Here is a 22,813-nt window from a genome sequence, read left to right as displayed (position 1 = left end):
ATTCTGATTGCCTTCTGTGCTTTATGCCTGCACAGCAAAATAACACCTGAAAAAACTTCCTTCCTGTCAGATATCATAGGAACAAATGATGGTAGCATCCATCGTGATTGGTGATTGGGATAACATTTTGCTAATTTCTCAAGAGTGACTGTTCAGACATCATTTTACATTTACTGACCAATCTGTGGGAAAAAGAAAGATTACCAGGAAGAAAAAAATCAATCTAGAAGCCTTGCACATAGCCCTTATCTCCTTCAGTCTCACCACTCCCTCCATTCCTTAGTGATTTGGTACATATACCATGTAAACTACAATTTTTAAAATCTCAATCATGTCTATATAATTTTCAGAAATATCCTTTGGACTTCCTTTCCTGAAGCTATGCCTCTATGACATTTTATTTCTGGCAGAAAGAGTACAAAAACTTTTGTCCCAGGAAAATAAACATAATTCCTATGTTAGGCTAAAACTAAGTAGTGACCTAGGAGTATCACGGAGTATCTGCTGAGATGTTAACCTCTCTGGTCAGTTGAGTCCTTGTGTGGGTTCCTCCAGAGCCATTTAAATGATCTAAGATGGTACAGGCTTACAGGACAGACAGCTTTTAGAGGCAGTTGTCAGGTAAGCATTCAGTACCTCAAAGCTTGTATAAATAATATAGCTGACCCATAAATAATTTAAATAAAAGGATGAAAAACATGATCTGGTCACTTAGACTGCTAGGATATCAAAAGCTGGTCAGCTGAACAAGGAAATTATTTGGTATAAATCATCCTCCAATTCAAAGTCCAGACTAAGACTTTTGCATTCCCTTTAACTGGTCTTGTTTATGTCAACTGTTCAAATGATTTCTTCTTTTTTTTTTTTTTTTTCCACAAAGATGGAGCTAACTAGTTGTATGTTTCATTATTTAAATTTCTTTTAATTAAATAGAAAAAATCTTTTAAATCTTTTTCTGTTCTGTTTTTTTTTGGCAGGACACATAGTCTTAAAGTACTGTTATAAATGACAACAGTAATTCGCTGGTATAGATAAAATTAAAACTATCCAAAAGCATAGCCACTGCATTGTTCAGTTGATAAGGTCAATGTTCCCAAATTGATCTTGTCTTTGCTAAACAGCTGCACAAATTCAAAACTTTTTGTCCTTTTTAAATTATGTCTTGTCTGTTTGAAAATGCACTTTTTAAAAAGTGAAAACCTTTAAGAAAGGCAATGGACATTCAGATATTCATGACAAGATCTACAAAACCAGTAGAGGGTCCATTCCATTCCATTCCATTCCATTCCATTCCAAGTAGGAATTGCACTGCAGTATTTGAAAATGAATGGAATATTTTCTTTAGATTTACAAACACACATATCTTCAGCATGACTGCTACCGAAGTAGTAAATTACTTTTCCCTGGTATACTTGAATAGACAAGACAATGCCGTCACACTTGTACAAGGCTGAGTGCTATCTTATACAACAAATGGATCTTCATGAAGACCATAACACTGGTATTGACCTTCTACACAGGCTTCAAACCCCTGGGTCTCTCTTACAAAGGAGGCTGAGGGAGCTGGGCCTGTTTGCCTTGAGAAGAGATGGCTGAGAGGGGATCTCTTCAATGCCTGTATGTCTCTGAAGGGAGGGTGTCAGAGGCTTTTTCTCTGTGCCACACAATAGGACAAGAGGCAACAGAGAGAAACTGATGCACAGGAAACTCCACCTGAACACCAGGAAGAACTTCTTCACTGTGAGTGTGACTGAGCACTGGAACAGATTGCCCAGAGAGGCCACGGAGTCTCCCTTTATTGGGGGCATTCAAGAACTGTCTCACACAATCCTGTGCAGTGTGCTCTGGGATGACAGAGCAGGGAGTTTGGACCAGATGACCACTTGATCCCCTCCAACCTTATCCATCCTGTGCCTATGTGATCCAACAGCACAGGATCTGCATTTTTTTAATAGAAATATGGAGATGATAATGGGTAGAACGAATCAAATGATATCTGTAGATCAGAACATTTTACTCTTATCAAGAACAGAAGAACAGAACAGCACAACCTTGGAGAAACAGGTAAAGGATGTAACTTCACAAATAGAACCCATGCAAAACACAAGCAGCATGCCAGCTCAGCTCTGCAAGGCTGACAAAGCCGAAGTTATGCAAAAAAATGATACTGCTCTTACTCAAAAATGGGGGCTGGGGAACAGCCCATATCCCAAGAGGACACAGGACAATAAAGTAAAATATATACATCCAGTAACAGTGGAAAGCTAATGAATATGTGATCATTTTTGTATGATAAACACCCTGTTTATCTGACACTCAGGCATTTAAATGGAGACAGGATCCTCCAAGTGTCCAGCAAACGCAGTAGAGGATGCCTGCTCTCTAACACTCAAAACCATGTTAGGAAGCTTCTATCCAGCTGCTGTAGTATCACAATGTTCCATAATTTCATTTTCATTATCTTCAATAAAAAGACTTACAAACTGAAAGAGCTATGGATTCTGATTTTCAATACAGTACTATCAGTTCACAGATGAAACACATTTGTGCTCTACTGAAATCAAAGAAGTGTAGCCAGTAAATAAAGGCTTACTTGTCTAGCCAGCTTACAAAAAAAAAAAACTTGTAAATTGTTGTCCTTTCAAAGCTGAAATGAGAGCAAGATTAAAAAGAGAACACATTTCAAAAGTAATTGTAGTTGAGGGGCATGTTGTACATTACCACTCCTCTCAGCATCACCTTAATCTCTCATTTTGGGAACTGCCTATCTTTCTTTCAGTGACTTCCTGCCTTAGACAAAATCTCATTTATCTTCCCAATGAAAAGATGAAATCCTGGCAGAGTCAGCAATTTTTCTTTTTAAAAATATGATAGTAAACACTGCTTTTTACCCCACTAAAATATTTTGAAATGACAGACAGAATATTACGATGCATAGAGATTATACCTAAAATGTTTTACTAAACATTTTCAGCATCTGTTCCCAGATCTTTACATGGTGTTTGTGTACATGCTTGGCCTCATTTTTATGAATAATTTTTCAAAATACACAAAGGTGATTAAAGGGGGCATGACCATCTTTACTCTCGCATGACTTTGCTTTCTTTTGAAGAGTAAATGAAATTTTATTGTTCTATCCAATAAATTACTTTTATGAAATCCATTTGTGCTGGGATCTTCTTGGTATATAGGATTTCATGCCCCTACCTGGTGAGATTCCCAGTTAAATGTATTTAGTGGATAACTAAGTGTTGGGAAGTGAAGGGGAACAGTGGCTGCATTACAGATTTCCAGGAAAATAATTTTGCCTTATATGATTAGTCATAGACACACATCAACAGAAATTGCTTAAAATAGTTGAGAGATGGAAATTTACCTATATCCCATTACATAATCCCATTTTAGGATTGAGGAAGAGTCAAATCTTTGAAGAAACATCTACAGAATCCGGGGTGAAGACTCAGTGTAAACATCAGCACAGCACATAAGATTCCCTGATACACTTCACCCTGATATTTCAGTCTATGCAACATCAAAGATACATTTACAGGTACAGTCTTGGAGAGTCAGCAACTTAAGATGACACAGTAAGATGTCACTTGGTAGGCAGGGGAGGTTAAAGAGAGGATTAAAACCAGTCAGGCACGATATATTAAAGGAATCCATAACTAATGGGGTGTGACAGAAAAAGGTTTATTTCTTTTCAGCAGAAAAGATCCCTAGGGCTTGAAGGATTAGTCTACTAAGGTGCCTTTATCACCTTGGAATTTTTATGGTTGTTTTTGATGAATTCACATTTCCATAATTACCTTTTTGGCATTAAGCCAATTTTCACTTTTAATTAAATCCATAAATAATCTTAATTCTTCATTAAAAGGTTTGCTGTTTTTATTTTTCATAATTATTACTGTTAGGAAATATTTCAAGTACCAAAGCACAATGTTAGTTAGTAATTATAACTTCACAAAGGTCCAGTAACTACCTATGCTGTACCTTGTAAACATTATGCCAGTGATTAATAGGAGTTATGATGAAAAATGCTCAAAAAAATTTCCTTAGGTAGCAACTCAGCTCTCAGAAATGCACTTATAAACAGTTGATGACTCATGGACTTGACATCCACAGGAAATCAGCATTGTGAAATATCGTAGTAGTATTGGAAGCATCTGGAATATGGAAATACAATTTAGAGCTTAGTCCCACACACTGCCCTCAAAATCCATCCTTCCATCTGAGACTGGCCAGTACTTTGTAATACTGTGTATTTACCAAGTGGGAGAATTTGAAACCAAGAATTTATGTTTGCAAAAATTATTTTTACTTGCCTTGTGTTTGTTTAGTGATTAACAATTACAGCAGAAAACATGAAGCATTAAACCATTAAGTCAGAGATGAAATTATATATATACAAACCACATCAATCTATTTGCTCTTTTTTCTAATTTAAAGTCTGAAATCAACCCAAGTACATAAAGATGCATTGAAACATCTAATATTATAACACTGATTTCTTCACATAAACTTTACACTAGTCAAGAGAGCAGAAAAATCACCTTTTTCCTGACTTGTTGATCTTTGGAAGAATGGGCTTTCACGTGTTTTCTCAGGGAACTTGGATCTGTGTATCGCTTACTACATCCTGGAATCTCACATGCATAAGGTTTCTAAATTTAAAAAAAAAAAAAAAAAGATAAAATTACTGTTATGTCAGATTATTTTAACTCATGAGAATACTTTTTGATTCTTGGAATGCTATAAACCACATTACTACAGAACAAAAACATTGTACATTATTACATGCAGAAAGCTTCACAATTTGTTAGAGAAGGAAAGGATGAAGTAAAGATTTAAAGGAAGACAAAAAAAAGGAAAGTTTTCATTACAGCACCTTTCATGATTACCTTTTTTTCTTAGTAGTGCAATGAATATTGCTAGATATACTTACAATTTTTCCACCCTCAGAGCAATCTTTGACTTAATCAGAAATTACAGTCTTTAGTGAATCAGGTAAAGAAACTGCAGTAAAGGCCCGGAAAGACTGTTTAGGATTATAGAAGGATCCGCTTCAGAAAAAGAGAACAAGAAAAAGTGTTAGTTTACTATATTACAAAGAAAGCAAGCAAAACCCCAACCAAGCATTGAATACTAAAGTTTCAGAGGTATTACATAAAAAACCCAAACATTTTAATGTGAAGTACTGACCAACTTCTTCAGCTCACATTTTCTAATAATACTTCATTTTAGAAAAATACCTATAAAATATCCTATAATATCTTTATAATTTCTTAAAAGAATGCCCAATAAATCTAACTCATATCTATATCTCATTCTGTCTGTTCTAAGCTGTCTGTCTTGCCTGAAGACTTGTAGGTTCACAATACTAAGTATTAAGTGAACACTTGGTCCAACTGTTTCCTGGAAGTAGCTATTCAGCAAATTATTCACTTATGTTCTGTAAAAAATGTTTGAAAACACCTTGTACACATTATTAACTTGCCAGCCATAGTTTTGACTATTCAAAATGGATAATTTACTTTTTTTTTAACAGCCATTTAATTCAAACTTCATTGTTTTAATTGCATTTTTGGACTTCCGCCCTTTGGAAACTGTCTCTGAGAAAACACAACATTTTTTTCTGAAAAAAGAGGTTTTTAAACAAATCTCAGTCATCACCCAAACTTACAAGGGACAATCTGTTGGCACAAAAATTTTTAGAATTACAAAATTATTTTATCTCTCTTAACTTTCTGGTACATGACCCACCCTTAACTTTTCATCAAAGAAAAAGCACTTTATGTTGCAGATGGCTTCAGTTTCTCTAAAGATCAACTAAGTGGGAGAAAGCTACTGATTCTACTTGCAGCAAAGACCATGGAACCTGTGTTTTTTTTATCAACCAGCCTGGGTCTATCTTCTCGCATGCTAAAATGACTTGGCCACCTTTGAGGCGGCTTCAGCAGCCTCATCAGACCGTCCTCCCTCCTGCCTCTAAGGTTATGGGCTACCTGCTGTCACCCAGCTGGAGGAAAGGAGCAGATAGTCTAATGCTCAGAGGGCTGCAGTGGGATAGTCTAATATTCAGAGGGCTGCAGTGGGACTTCTGTGTCCTTACAGTGTCCAAGTGTGTCCTCTGGTGCTTGGCGCGGTCGCTGGAGTTGCTGAACGCCTTCTGGCAGCCAGGGTGCTGACAAAGGTACGGCTTCTCACCCGTATGGCTCCTTAAGTGAATCTTGAGATTTTCTAGTCTGGAAAAGGCTTTCTTGCAACCCTCAAACTAGAAAAGAGAAAGAAAGCATTTGAAAGGAAAGCCCACACAGTAAACTGCAACAGCAAACACTGAACAGAAGGGTAAAAGGGCATGCAGAGACCTCCAGCCTTCCATGGCAGGGTAGGTCTGCAAGGCCTGGCTTCTCAGTGTGGGTGTTGCTGCAGGGGTCAAACCATTTAGACTGTAAAAATGTACCTATCCTCCCCGCACGTGGCTGAATTAGGAGAGTATGTCCTACATTCTGCAGTTGGCACACTGAGACCCAAAGGGACCAGCCGGCTGAGAATGCAGCACCTGCCTGGGAAACACAGCGCCAGCTGAATCTCCTCCCTGCAGCACACAGAGCAAAATGGTCACTGTGAGGTTCCCAAGACTTCTGCTAGCTATCCCTGTCTCAGCTCCAGGCTTCTCTGGAAATTAGCAACTCAGCATAACAGAGGCATCTCTCAGTACCAGCCCAAACTACAGAGCAGCAGCAAAGATATGCAGGGAAATCTCAGTCTGCTCTGCCTTGCTCATGGTGATGAAAAAAGTGAAATGATTTCTGAAATATATTTTTACCTTTCTGCCATGAGTAAATGAATGATATACTAAAAATACTGTCAAAATAGGATGCAATTCCTATGGGGAACCAATAACCATGGGGCATGGTACTTCTATACCTAATCGAGTACTGCATCTGTGGAGAAATTTATGTTTATATGAACAGAAAACAAGCTTTTCTTCTATCATGTTCTCATGATATACTGTAGCCTAAGGGAAATTTAAAGATCCGTTCTATTTGACACCAACATTTTTATAGACACCTGATGTCAATTAGACCTAAATATTTATGAATATCAAAAGTATAGGCTTTCTAAAATTCTATCAGTCAGGATCAATTCAACTCATTAGTCTCAGTTGCTGCATTTCTCACTGTGCAACATTAAAGCTTCTGATGCACAAGAAACTGCTAGTTTGCGGTTCTTGCACACTTGCAAAAATAATAATACTGTGGTAGAGATGTTTCTAAAGCTAACACAAAAATTTCCATCATTTCACTACCTATTAATTTTCTTCACTTGAAAAGAAACAGGTCACTTTTCACTGGTGTCAGAATGACACAGCTAAATTTTATAATAAATTATGCAGTGCATGTATGTTTACAAAAGCACAAGTAGTGCTTGTATGTTTACAAGCACAACTGACATAATTCCGGTCATAATTAACATGCCTTTCTTACAAATCTCTAACACCCTGAGAAAAAGAGAAAAAAAATTGGATCACTCAATTTTAAGCACATCTTTTGGATTACTGCAAAAAAAGCATTACAAATTCAAAGAATAAAGTATAAAACACATTACCTATAAACTAGCCATTACCTATAAACTAAACTAAATTAAAATTAAGCTTAAGAAATTTAAACTTGATACAGAGGATGGACCATGCCTGCTATATCATAATTGCAATTTATCTTTCCTACACGTGCACTTCAGAAAATGTCTCAACCCATTAAAGTTTTTTTTTTGTTTCATCCCTTTATCCAAAAGAAAACCAGTGCTTTTTGGATTATCCAGTTGTGATCACTGAACATTAATATATGCTTTTAAATAGTGTCACTTTTATTTTTACAGAGGTTAAACATGCATACAAAACATGTTGCAACAGTAAAAATATTTTTAATTTTTAAGGACATAATTTTAGAAAATATTACAGGATTAAAAAAAAAATGCCAATATATATCTTAAAATCGCCTTAATAAAAATATCACTTTTTTTCTTGGAAAAAGTAAAGAGTGGAGATAGCATAAAAACATGGGAGCTAAAAAACCGATATAATAAATTAATCACAAAAATGATGCAATTATAGAATGGTTTGGGTCAGAAAGGATCTTCAAGATAATTTAGTTCAAACCCCCCTGCCAGAAGTAGGTAGACCTGTTAGAACAGGTTGCTCAATGCTCCATCCAGCCTTGGCTTGAACACTTCCAGGGCTGAGACAACTTCTCTGGGCAACCTGAGCCAGTGTCTTCACAGTAAAACTCTTCCTAACATCTAATAAAATTGTCCTCTTTCAGTTTGAGCCTACAAAAATGACCTTCAAGAAGAAAAATAATTCAAGACAACCTCTGTTAAAATGAGAAAGAAAATCTACTGATGTGCCTATCTTATACAGATAAGTCATTATTTTGTATTAACATCATGAAAGAATAACTATACATTCTAATAACTGTAACTACGCTGTACATAAGAATAATTTTAGTATCTCAAGAAGTCTAATTTTATAGGGTAAAACTCAGACCAATGAACAAGTTGCACAAGAATGTCTCTGTTTTGTTTATTTTGTTTATTTTGCAGGTTATTAAACTTTGAATTTTCAAGTATGCAAAGGAACTTAAACATGTAAATGTTGTTTATATGGCTGTAAAACTACCCTATATTTTAGATGGGCAGAAATGTTTATGTAAGCAGAACGGGGCAATCTTAACATACAAATTTAAGAATTATTATTTCTGAAGACTTCTGCATTGCTCAGGATAAACTGGAAGAAAGGATAGTTCTCTCTTCCCCCCTCCAGCCTTAAATTACTGTCTGGCAACGTATAGATATGTATTCACAAGACAACATATAGATATGTATTGCTGGAAAGGTCATTCTAGCAAAACCGTCTACAAGCCTGTATTATTAAGACAAATATCCTTACTCAACAGTTAATGAATGTTTCTTCTATAAATCAAATTTCTTAAAGCCTTGATAATGTCTGATACTTAAGATAATAGGAATGAAAAGATACTCTTCTCAACAGCACAGAACATACTCTCTATCCTGATAAAAATATTTCAGTGAAAGCATTGCAGACAAGATGGGATCAATTACAGGGGAAAAAAGTCAGGTAGTTGACACATGTTTTTGAAATGGAACTCATAGCTTTCTAAGGTATTAACTGTTGTAGTCACTTAAGTATATGGCATACCTTAGCATCCTGAAACTGTTTAACAGCTCTAAACATATCCTGATTGAACCAGATTTTTTGCAAGTCTTACGTGAAATTAATTGTGCAGTGTTTTCCTAAACTGCAATACAGAAATCAGTTACCGAGCTTCTATTTTACTGCTGCATACAAATTGAGACCATTAAGTAGCTCATATGAAAAATTCCTCTCGGTACTTCCTAAAGTCCTTTTTAAAACAAATTCATGTTTACTTTCTCCTTTTATAAGGACAATTATGAAAAGCAAGAAACAATACATTTAAAGGGAAATGTAAAGCCTATCAACAGAAAAAACCCACAGTTTCATGACTTTAAAACATTTGTGTTCTCATGAGTGCACTGTTCATCCTTGTTTACAGAGATGATGTTCAGCATACCAGGCAACCCTCCTGTAAAATGACAATATAATTTCATAGGCTATATGAAATAATCTGTGCGACATGAAAAGCCTTGCTGGATGCACCATGCATTTCTGAGCCTGAACTGGAATTGACTATGTGAGATATTTAGACTCATGACCTATAGAACAGCATGGTAATACCTGTGTGAGTACTTCAGTATCAGCAGCAGATATCCAGTGGCCAAGTGACTAAGAAATTAGTTTGTTTTCTCTGCAAAAGGAACTGTTCTCATTGTCTCAGTTGATCACTGGTATAGCAAGGATTGAGGAACCTGTTCTGGCAGACATCTCTCTGAGCTCGGGTCCATTCACTGAAAAGTATGTAGCCTTCATATAAAAGCGAAACCCAGCCAACATAGCTCCTTCTTAATCCAGTATCTAATATTATCTGGTATTAAATATATTCGTGGTTTCCTATCTGAATTGGTTTTGCTTCAGCATCCAGGCAGTGTATTTTCTCTTGTCATTTTTCTGCTGTATTAACATTGTAAGCAATCTAAAAAGTATCTTTTTTTTTATTTGTGGTATTTTCTGTTATCAAGTAATTTAACCTTCTCTTAAACAATTTATATCAAAAGTATTTGCTTTCTCCCTATACACAATGCTTTCTCAGACGTTCTTCAAAATTTCTTCCAAACTTCCAAAAAATAAAAGGAAATTAATTACTTTTAGAAATACTGACAACAGAACAGTACTTGATTTTACAGAAATGTTCAATCCAGTATACAACATAATGTTACTCTCCTCAAGTTTGGGTTTTTAATCTCTTTTTTCATCTGAACCAGCTATACAGTGACCTGCAAATATTTCTAAGCATCACTGTTTGTGGCAAAGGATTATCTTTTATTTTTTTAAGTGTGAAGAATAAGTATTTCCCTTCTCTATTGTCGTGTGTGAGAAAATATTTATGGGCTATTATAATGAATACATTTAATTACATGTTCCTCATCTGGTCTGTCTCTAAGCTTACTGGGAGAGGGAGAGTTTTCCTTTTTAAATTTGACTTTGCTAAACATTAGTCTGCATATAACTATTAAATTCCAGCAGCTGGCTTACTGTGTCTGAGAGCTAGCTATTGTCCACACAAAATTTCAGTAACAAACCTAGATACCTCAGGGACAGATTTTATTTTTCTTCAATAAAACTGAATACATGTCTCAGGCAAGAAGCAAAAGAGACTGAGAGCCCCTCGAAAGGCTCTGGTATAGGGAAACACAAGAGCTACATCCAAATGACCTCAGGAAGTTAGATATGGAATGAGCTTGATGGAAAAGTGAAGAACTCTTCAAATCTCTGCCAATCTGACGTGGGGAAAATCAACCCAACCCAAAGTACACACAGAGGACATATTAACCAAGTGGTTCAAATGCATGCCCAGAGTTGCAAAATACCAGCTCATTTGGCTTAGTAAGCTGTTCAGTCATGGGGAACCTTTCATGATGCAAAATGAGAAGGAAAATGTGCACCCAGAAGTTAAGATACATATCAGAGGGGAGAAATTCCTCACTGATTTTAAAAGGCCAATAAGATAAGAAAATTTACCCTAGCAAAAATACTTTCCATGAAAAACCAAAAGAAAACAATAGGCCTTCCATACCTCTTCTTCATTAGGCACAATGGATGCCAGAGTGGTCCAAGGATACATGGCATCATAACTGTGGGACAGGACTTTCCCTGTTGCACCCACACAGGTAAGAAAACCAACAGTTTCACAGATACACAATGCAAATCAGACCTAGTTCTTCTTTTTTTTTTTTTTGCCAGTCAATGCATGGCAAACCCACATTAATCTAGGACTGATTGCACATGACCACATAGACACATGCTCTAAAAACTTCTCAGACAATATTACTGGGTTCCCTTCTGACTACTTCTGCATTCACCTGGGATACAAAATACATTATCAATATTTCAGTGGTAGACTTATCAATGTTAGGTATTCAGGTAATGTGAACCAAGCTCCCTTTTTAACTTATTCCAGGATCATCCTAGCCTTCTTTAAGATTTTACTGAGGGTTTTGGTTACAGTTGGTAGGATTATATTCCAACTCAGTCTTTTTTCTAGGCATAATTTCTCATACTGTAATTATAAGCTATATGCCTTCATTTCTGCTTACATTTCTTTGCTTGGTTGATTTACTATGTGCCTTTTTATAATGCAATAATCCAGCAAAATCAATGAAATTATCTCTGTCAATGGGACATTCTCAGTATCTGTAGCTCTGCTAGTCCCTGTTAATAGTACAAACTTTGTTTAACTACTTAGGGCCACCATTCTGAGAACAAGTGAAGTACTCTTCATCCAGTATGTGTCCTTCTAATGAAATTTAATAAAAAAACTCAAAATCATAGAACTATGGATTTTTTTAGGTTGGAAAAGAACCTTCAGATTGAGCCCAACCATTACCCCACCACTGCCAAGTCCATGACTAAACCATGTCACCAAGCACCACATCTACAAATCTTACTATCTCCAGGGATGGTGACTCTGCCTCTGACCTGAGCAGTCTCTCCCAATGCTTTACAACTTTTTCAGTGAAGAATTTTTTGCTAATGTCCAATCGAATCCTTCCCTGTCACAGATTGGAAGTTATTTCCTTTCCTCCTAACATCTGTTACTTGGAAGAAGAGAGGGACACTCACCCCAGAACACTCTACTGACTCGTAATGTATTGATATATACCTGGTTTGCAACAGCAAATTACTGTCTGAGACTGGCTTGACAAGCTTCTTGACTTGCTTACTTTTATAATATTCATAAACCATGCCATGACCATAAGCATTATAAGCCAAAGTTTTAAATCTTAAACTTTGAAGGGAGATCTCTTTATAAAAACATAAGCCTTTCCTAGATTTCAGGAAATGCTATCATACATGAATGCATATGTGCAAATGGAAGGAATGGTATTCTTAAGAACTATCTAGGAGAAAACAAATCTAGAGTTGCATATACATAAGGTCCCAAAACAAATCTTTGAATTATTCAATAGCCACGCAGCATTTTCTAAGATTCATTATCATCTAAAAGGCTTTTTAATTATTTAACAATGTCCATCTGCCAATTAATTTTGAATGCTTTGAAATGCTGACCATGTAGATTCTTCTGTGTCAGCACCAAGGCAGGTGGTATGACAAGGACAAGGTATCTCTCCACAGCTTTGTATTTATCACAAAAACAGATGTAAAAGCTGTTCCTTATATGGCTTTCAAACAAAAACAATGCATTTCAAGCATTAATTGTCTCGTAACCATTTTCCTTCCTCAATGGTATTAGCAGGGTACTGCTCCGCAAAAAATAAGTGTTTCCAAAAAAAAAATGAGAGTAAGACCTCACATGAAAACCTTTTAAATAGCTTTTTATACCCCTAGATTCTCCAGCCCAGCAATCTTGGGAATGGCACATAATTAGTGTCAGACATCATTCAAACTGCTGACATCAGGTGCTCACTGAAAGGGAGGCTGCAGCCACAACTGAGATTAAAAGGCCCAGGTTCATCTAAAGCAAAGTGAGTATTGTGCTTTTAACCCTGGAAGTGTTTAAATGGGACAAAATGTAGTATTCAGAGCAGCACTTCACCTTAGTGCCTATCTGAACAGATCACATTGTTTAATGTGGAGTCTGAGTGCTTTGGTGAATGGACTAGCTTCTATAAAGTCATATATTTTCCTCAGAACCATGCAAAGCCTGGCATTTGTTTTTGCTTTTATAGTTAGACTTACGAAATTATACAATGTCTTGGAATTTATTGTTCTAGTAAATAATGACAGATTATGTTTATATGTGTTACACAGATTATTAGCAAATATTAGCAGATATTTCTCTGCCCAGTCTTTCCCTGACAATTTGCACCATAGGTAATTAGACACTTTTTTGTTCCTCTTAAAAAAACAAAAGGTTCCCTTCATCACAACATCCTCACTTCATGTTTTTCTGGTAGATTCCTCAAAATGTGATGATCCAGCATGCATAAATATAGATGGGAACAAAAGATAATTACAGACCATGACAAAATCTAAAGGAATTTGCTATTTAGCTGCATTGTACCTCCTACCTTAAGTTAAAAGGCCTATTATACTCAATAGATGTAGGAAAAAAGTTCATAAGGTTAGATGCAGGCATAAGACTTATAGGACTATGCAGTGTGTACAACTATAAGGCTCACATTTTAAGAGCTTCTGACTAAGCAGCACATAATGCTTTTGTTTGTGTGTGTAGGGACTGATCTAGATTAATAGACTATATCCTAATCTGACTTCAGTTTTCCAATGCATCCATCTTTTTAGGTATTTTTAAGAAGAGACACATGCTGCTATAGAGGCAATGAAATCAATGCAAAAGAGGACATATCAGTACAGATCTATAATCTACAGATTGGTTCACATGGGAAACTGAATCAGGCTACTTTTTCAGACAGATGCACATGAGAGGCTATTTTCTTCATTCCCTCTGAACAATTCTCACTTTTTTGGTCACACTGCACGCACTTGAGTATTTCTGTATACAGACATATTACTTGAGTGTCTCAATAAAATTTACTTTCAATCTCCTTTCCAGGGAGATCAGTATTCTGATGTCAGTTCTGTCAGGACAGTGGACCAAGGATGGCATCAAATTGCAGTGCAAGAAGAAGAGGTACGTGAGTAAGTAACTGTCCCTGCCTACCACACCACTTCATTGTGAAAACTTTCTTTACAAATGGCTTTTTTATTCTTGTGTTTTTGATAAATTTAGCATGTTCTTTTTTCCTTTTCATATCAGATCTCCAGAGGTCTTCATACTTCTCATGTTCCAGAGATCTGTGGCACAGCGTAACCTTATTTTCTAGGTAACACTATGCCTAAGGACACAAATATCTCTGTTGAAATTAAGCACAGTGCAATGAATGTTATTTATCCCTGAAATAATGGTGTCAAGAGATTCATTCACCATGGTAATGTCTCTTGTTTTCATCACTCTTAGTAAGCATGGCCATTTCAGCCTCAGAAGCTATTTCTGTTGCTGTAGAGAAGGTAAATATTATGACAAGTCTCTTCAAAAGGAACTATTACTGAATAGATCAGCTGGTACTGATTCAAAAACCATATGGTACGGAAACTATTAGAGGAAAAATGAACATTTTGGGAATTCTTTCTTTGCTTTTTTTTTTGCTTTTTTTTTTTTCCTTTCTTCCTGGTTTTACTCCTTTCTTTCTCTTCCTCTTTGGCTTTTCTAAAAGGTTGTCTTTGAGCCTCAACTAACTGAAGCTATCATCTGTAATCATGCAGCTTTCTCTACTAAAAGTTATTCACTACTAAGGCAGTCACTATTATCATTAAGCCCTGGAGAAGTCCCATGCATTTGAATAATTTTTCCTTCTTGTAGACATGCAAGAACCAAACAACTTTTTGTCAACTAAAAAACCATCTATTTCCTTTCAGGTATGTAGTTACCTCTCCCTTCTGTAGTTCTGTAGTTCTGTTCTCTACAGGACTTCGTGCCAGAGACACACTTTAAATTGAGACCAAAGGCTTTCAAATATGGAGATGAGGTAATGTAAATCATATTCTCACTGAGAAGATTCTGTTGGTTTAGAATTTGCTCTTTGTGAATTTCACAAAGGACTAAAATCTGACCTCTATTACACTGGGGAAAAAAGAAATAAATAATCAAGAAAACTATGAAACCAGGGAGTTGAAATGGGAAAGAAACTGTTTTGAGGATACTTCCTCACCCTACTCCATGTCAAGTTTATCATACAGGATTCATTCTGTTTTCTATAAATAATAACATCATACAAATATCTATTTCTATCATAGAAATAAGAGTATTTAATTCCATCCTGTCCTGTCCAATCCTATCTTTAAACATGCATATTGGGACTGAAAAATGGAAACAAACATGCATGCTGTTCTACAAATACTAACAAAGTATTTTTTCTTACAGTTATTTGAAAATATTAACACCCAATTGCCACTTTTCAGAGATAAAGGATACTGTAGGCAGAAAAGCACTAAGTTCTCAGTAAATTCTCACTTAGGGTGCATAATTCACAGTTGATACTGTAAAACTTTCAGCATGGTGTTCTACAGATCTGGGTATTGAGGCTCCTTTTTTTTCCCAGCAAATGTACACAAGGCCAGCTGCTATCTGGCACAGGATCTCTTGGTAAACTCTATTTATTATTTAGATAGTCAAACCTTAACTTTCTTAGTTTTTTTTTTTTTTTTTAATTAAAAAAGCCATTAGATCACTGTCAAGCAAAATGGGCAGTAAGAGATGCATTTGATAGTTCCCAAGTGCAGCATTTGCACTCAAAGGCAAACATGCCAAAGATACATACATACAAGAAAATATGCCAGGATACAATGGAACTTCTCTGCAAGTGCTAACTTCATGTCCAAAGAAATGATGTACTTTTGTTATCCCAGGAAGAAAACAACTTGACTGGATCCACTTTTGGCAAACTGACACTGATATAACATAAAGGGCCTGGTTGAAGTGGTTTTATTAAAGCAAAAGCATAAAGCATAATTTAATGGGTTACTTGTTTACATTAAGCAGTGTTCAGCATGAAGTGCCTGAGAAAAAAGCACAATGCATACAGCAAGAGCCATCATTAGTAGAAGGAAATTTGCTGGGCCAAACCTGGACTTGAATTTAGAAGTTCAACTTTCACTAAAAAAATGCACCAAACAGTATATTAAAAAGATAATTAATTTTACTGCAATATTTACATAAATGCTACACAATTTTCATCTGCCAAATTGGCTCAATCATATGTAACCTCCAACATAAACAAATTTTTTATGCGTCTAAGTAGAATACTTTATAGTGTAAATAACAGGATTAAACTGTGGCAGTTTGAGTGGTTTGAGAAACACCTTTCTCCAAGTATGCTCTTTCCTAAGGATACATAGGAAGCACACTGTTTGATTTCAAGGACCAAAAAGTCTGAGATTCTCCATTACGCAACAACAACCTCATCAGGGGACAGAATTTTTTGCAAATTTCATATGTCAAAATTTACTTGACTCTTTTCCATCAAAGAGATAGTGCTTCTAGAATGTTTCTTGTGGAATTAATAAGTTCAAACTATTCAATTCATGGTGTATTCATGGTCCACTCAGTTCATAATGGAGAAAGGACTGTTTCTGTTACACTCTGGCAGAACCTCTGCCAGTAATTATGATTTCTAACAAATGTGCCATGGTGACCACAAATTTATAGGCAGTATTTCAAAATTTTACTTCTTGTACTGCTTTTTAGTAGTTTTTTTCCCTTAAAATATAACGTGCATTTTTATAGCTATGACCATCTAGTATACTTGTATACATAGCTATAAGAATTACTTGGCTATCCTCTAACTACTTTACTAATTTCAAATTTCCATCCTTAAGGAAAACAGACATGACTCATACTGATTGCTTCTACCTCTGTTTCATAATGCTTACTCTCTACCATGATAATGCCATCTCACTGACATTTATGAGAAGTTTTAATCCTGGTAATTGTATATAAGAAGTAAACAAGAATATATTACCTTGTGATACTTTTAACTATTTGGATGCAAGTAAATCATACAGAAATTACAATCAAGGTTATAAGCATCAGTAAATATTCAACATTTTCAGGCACTTGAAAGGGCTAATTTGGGGTTACAATTGTAAGGCACTTACTGGAACACTTGGAAGCATACTTAATCAAAATGTGCTCTGTAATACCTAAAAGCCACTCCACAAACCCTGAAGCTAAATAATTAGAAAGTAAAGAAAATTCACATTTTAATGTTTATTTTCTGAATTCCAGAACGTTTTTAAACAACACCATTACTTTTAAATCAGATTAACTGCTGCTTTAATGAAAAGTATCCAGATTTGTGTCTATGGCTACTGAAAAAATCTGGACCAGAAAGCTCCTCAAAATCTGCTATTCAGCAGAAACTTAAGCAAATTAAATTGGGGCAAAGGTGAATTCCTAAACCACCTCAGCATGGCTGCATTACTGCCAGCCCATACTCAAACAGCTCTGTCATAATAACCGGGTCCTAATTCTGCATTACTTGAATATACCCCACTTTCACTAAAGTCAGGGAGAATTCAGAATATGCAAGGAATGTAGAATTACAAGTAGTTTCTTAATCCTTAGGTCATAAGCCAAGATAATTATAAAGCCCTAACTCATAATGTAGCTGACTGAACTGCTCTGCAGCACTTTTAAGGGCATTAACAGCAGAATTCTGCTGAATTAGTCTAAAAATCATATCAAGAACTTGCCTCTGCACTCTGATATCTAATAGGTGATTTAAACAAAGTGACCAAAAGATTAGAGTGAAATGTATTTTGAGCTGTTTAGCAATGTAGCCTCACCTCTTCTTCCCTCTTTTCCCCTGCTAAAGGGGAAATCAATAATACAAGTCAGCATTTTAAATCCTCACTTTCTCCTGTTCTGAGCAGAGCTACTTACACAGCTGTCTTTTCAGGGCAAAATACAAACCACTCGCAGAAAAAAACAGTTGTAGAAAATGAGGCAAAAGTACTTGCATTTTAATCAGCAGGAGTCCATCACAATGGGAAACAGTCAAGGAGGTTTATTTCTTGCCCCACAAGTAAATTGTATAAAAATTTCCATCAACATCCAAAATGCACTTTTCAGCCCAGTAACTGTTTTCTATTCTTGACTGCTTAACAGTCAGTTTTTTTTCAATTAGGGCCTGTTTGTTCAATTAGTTAAAAAAAAAGGCAAGAGAGAAAGACATAAAGCTTTAAAGAAAGGATTAAGCCACGTATTTTATTGAGAAAGAACATAAATTAGAAATTCTTTTCAAATCTGGAGTATGCATTCTTTAATCTTCTGCCCTGCTGGGAAGTGTAATAAGAATAAAGGCAGAAAGAAGCTTTTTTGCTTCATTGAATTTGTTCAGTGGAAAATATGCTTTTGACTATCTGCAACTAAATCTCAAAATTCATGACAATTCAGACTCCCACACTTTATAAGCCCGTGCATTAAAAAGAGAGTTAGGAGAGCTTACAGAAACCCACCTGGTGAGCAAGCTCTCCAGACTCAAAAGGGCAAGACAGAAGACCATGTGGATGTGAAGCAAACAATCCATGACTGTGAGAAGACTTCATGTACTGGCAATGCAGTTCTTCAGTGTGGTGTGGCTTCATCAGCAAATTAATTTTCAAAATAACCAACAGAACTGACTGATGGGTGTGAGTTAGGGATAAGAAAACCAATGGAAGAGGCTAAAGGTTGGACAAGGTATAAATGTTGTTTACTGTTTACTGTTTCTTTGCAGGAGCATTTACTAAAATCTAAACATTACGCTTTGAATTTAAAATTAAAGGAAAGATAATTTGATGTAAAAGACAGAAGTCAAAAGGAATGCCAAAAGCAGAAAATAGGTACCATCTTTCTTCCAGGATACCAAATCCTCTTGCCTGTTTGTGCCTTGTCAAATTGAGAAAGATTTTTGCTGAGATCCCATTACAGTAAAAAAAGCCCAAAAAAGAAGATATATACCTTAGATGTTATTTTCCTCCTTTTGGTGCAGTGTACCAAAGTGTAAAGGAAATTTTGTACATACAACAGGAAAGAAAACAAGGCTGCTGATCCTCCTCTTCCTCCTCCCTCTCAACACAAAAAAACCCAAAAAACAACAGAAAAATGAAGCAGCATGAATTTAATGTAATAGCTAGAGTTTACAGCTTTGTGACATTCCATTTAATGCCAGCAAAGCTCATCCCTTGGTTCCAACAAGTTGAGTACATCCAGCACCACCTGCAACTCAATTTACATGCAGCAGAACCTCCAGCCTCCTGCAGACATACCTCACACAGATAGAAGAAAACATCTGGTGTCAGCAGCAATCACACTGTGAAGGTAGTGGGGGCTGCATTGCAGGCAAGGCCTGGCCAGGGTAGAGCCACGAGCCTGGGCTGGACCATGGCTGCACTCAGGACAAACGCAGTCCCTTCACTCAGACTGTCCCCAGTGAGTTAAGGCTGATGTCTGAGATAACAAAGTGATGCAGAATCTGGGAGCACAAATATTTGGGTTAGACCTTGGTTTGAAACGAGGCAGGGCTATATCTAAATCAACAGATGTGTGGGATTACCAGGGACAGGACTCGGGGCTCAGAGCAAGGCTGAGTACACAAAACACAGACTGAACAGCCAAGGCAAGGCTGGTGCCAACAGGCAAGCCTTGCAGCTCCACTGTGCTCTGCAGAGCTGCTGGCACACACTCGCTGCTTGGAAAACTGTGGTTAGGGCACAATATGGTTTTTTTTTCCTTAAGAGCTCAGCAGCCAACAGCTTCTGGCTCAAGAAAATGCCAATGACAGTACTTTCTGACTCACTACAGGGTTATTTCTTCTGCCACACAGATGGTACAAAAAGATTCAAGTTTCCAAAAACAGAAGACAAGGTAATGCAAAACTATGTGGATCCCTGTACTTAAGTCACTCATATAACAGGGGACTTCAGTCCCATCTACTGAGATGCTGCCTTATGCAATCAAAATCCTTGTGACAAAAGGGCTGTAGTGAAGGGACTGTGAGGGTTCACAGTTCCCTCAGCTGAGCCAAAAAAGCTGTTCAACAAGGAAAAATTTAATAGAGGAAAAGTTGAGGAATAAGCCAATAAAAAGGTTGAGGGATGTGGTCTAACACATTGTACACAGAAGAGGTTCTCACCATGCAGCTGAGTTTTCGGCTATAATAAACCTTAGGTGATCAGTAGAGAAGAAGGGCAAGAAAGAGTGAATTCAGGAATTCAGCAATAAATGTAGGGTATCAGTGGAATAATCACAAGCCTTGATAAATGCAACAGTTTTGTTCATATCATGTAATGATTTTGTTCCTACCATGAAATTGATAATTTTCAAGGGAAGCCTCAAGGGCTTTACAGTAGCAAAACATATTGGAGAATGAATCCAAAGCTAGGATGAGAGAAGCCAGTCCAAAACATGCAGGGCCAAGCAGAAGAAAGAGATGAGCAAAATAGGGTCAGGAAGAAAAATAAGATCAGTGCACATGGCATAATTGCTAAGGGTAAGTATATATGCCCTTTCTCAAGTGAAGTGTTCAATCAGTGAGTTCCTAGACTTGATTCATTTAAGTGGCATGTCTGACACCGCAGCTGGCTGTGGAACATCCAGAGGACATTTTAGATAATAGCAGGGTAGTGACTGCCTAATTTTTATTGCTTGTGAATACAGCCAAAGAGAACAAAATGCCCAAATACCTGCAGATTCAGATGCACAAGGGATGAGCTGTGCAATTTTCTTAGAGCAAGGATAAAAAGGCTTCAAAATTCATCAAAGGAAAATAAAAGGATGACTCAGTAAATAACTATCCTTGTGAAGTTAAGCATTTTTTTTCCCTCTTCTTTTTTGTGGACATTACATTCTTCTTAATATGGATTTCCCCGGGGCAACTTAACATTTACCTCAATCCCTGTGAATTATTACAGCATTCAATAGTCTTTGAATTAATCTTTTCCCACTGTGAAAGGATGTTTTGGAGAAGCTGCAACAGATAACAGAGCTATTTTTGCACTGTTGGACAAAGTCATTGTGCTTGATTTTTCTTAACTGACAATACAAACCTTATTTCCTGTTTTAATTGTTTGTACCATTAACACAAAACCAGATGATAAAAATACAGGTAAGTGCACAACATGAGAAATTATTAAGAATGAATAGCAGATGAAGCTTACATTAGCTAATTGAAAGAGAATACTAATGCTGAGCTTGGATTATGCTCATTTCCTAATCAAGTGCAAAGCTAAAAGTGCATGTTGATGTATGCCAGAAAATCAGTTAAAAATACAGCAGAAGAGCTTTATTGCACTTCACTTCTTTGGAGTTCCTGTTTCAAAGTAAGTTTATGTTTACACCGCTATGGAAAAGGTTATCATCTTGCTAGACAGACGTCCAAAGGCAGGGTAAGCAAATTTGGTATTTATATTACAAATATATTAAGTGGATTGATAAATTTGATAAGCATTTGTAATAAATAACTCCATAGATAGAGAGGCCTGATTATTTTCAGGTAACAGCCACACTAGAAGAGTGTGTGGGAAAGAGGGAATGAGGAGTGAGGGAAAACTGGCATGGTTTTAGAGACATGGAAGAATCAAGAAGCTGAAGTGAATGGGCAGGCTCAGGATGGATCTTGCTGATCATTCCTGTCTCTAGTCATACCAACAAAACTGTGGAAAACAACTGTGATATCTGTATTCTGTTCTTCCTTTTCTATCTTATATACTAATAAAGCATTGAAACGGGAACAGTTTATCTTTGAAGAACAATTGAGTTTCAGACCTTGGGGATAACTCAGAGTGTACTGCACTGGAAACTTGTGTATCCCCTAGAAAATTGACCATCTGCAGAAAAAGTGAGGGTTTCACTTATTTACTTACAACTTTGCTACTGAGAGGGGGAACTAGAGCCCAGAAATGAAGAAGAAGGTTGGTGATGATGACATTGCTGCTAAGACGGCCATACTAATTCTTTTCCTTCCTGCATTAGTGTTTACTTATAAGAAGCCTGCAGATCTGATAATCTTTGCTAGCTCTGCTGGCAGTGACCTTTTGATGTTCATTAACAACATACACTGTAATTATGAGATGCTGATGTTGTGGCTATGTCCCTATGTGGTTGCATTCTCTTTAGAAAAAGATGTGTTTAGATCAAACATTAACACTCTTCATTAACTGCATGCCAGTTATCTTGTTACTAACATTACTTAATTTCTTCATTTTGGTTGCTTTGTCCTACAGTCTGAAAACCCAGGGAAAGCCTGAATAAGTCTTTTGCATCTAGCTGAAACAATATACACATACTTACCTGCAACATTGCAAGACACCTTTGTCCATAAAAGTCTAAAGGCTCTTATGAAGATTCATCTTTGGTTTCTACAATGTATAGCATGAACTCTGTTTGAAAGGCTGTTGTTTCCTTCAGTTTCCTGATATCCCAGCAAAGCACACTAAATTGATTGAAATACAGCCTACTGATGCTTTTGTATCACTTTAGAAGCTAATGGCAACCTTCCACCTCTTGTTGAATGGTGTAATTGGCCTGCCAGAGAGGATCTGGGATTTTAACATGTTTCTTGTTTGGCTGAGCTAACCAATTATCCTGCACTTGCTATCCAAGCTGCAGACTTTTCTTCATTGGGGTCATTAAGC

At 36.5% G+C, this 22,813-nt stretch overlaps 1 protein-coding gene across 1 annotated transcript in view; it reads right to left on the bottom strand.

Annotated features, from left to right (window-relative positions):
• The window catches only part of GLIS3 (GLIS family zinc finger 3), a 120,412-nt gene that overhangs the window by 37,160 nt on the left and 60,439 nt on the right, over positions 1-22,813 (bottom strand). The window contains exons 3-4 of the mRNA XM_009098994.4: positions 6,113-6,274; positions 4,554-4,664 (exon numbers count right to left, since the gene is read on the bottom strand). Of these exons, the coding sequence (XP_009097242.3) occupies positions 4,554-4,664; positions 6,113-6,274 (273 nt within the window). The remainder of the gene's footprint in view (positions 1-4,553; positions 4,665-6,112; positions 6,275-22,813) is intronic.

The sequence above is a fragment of the Serinus canaria genome, chromosome Z (genome assembly GCF_022539315.1).
Source record: "Serinus canaria isolate serCan28SL12 chromosome Z, serCan2020, whole genome shotgun sequence".
Lineage (NCBI taxonomy): Eukaryota > Metazoa > Chordata > Aves > Passeriformes > Fringillidae > Serinus > Serinus canaria.
The sequence above is the reverse complement of the archived record's forward strand: the minus strand, read 5'-3'. Positions and strand labels throughout refer to the sequence as shown.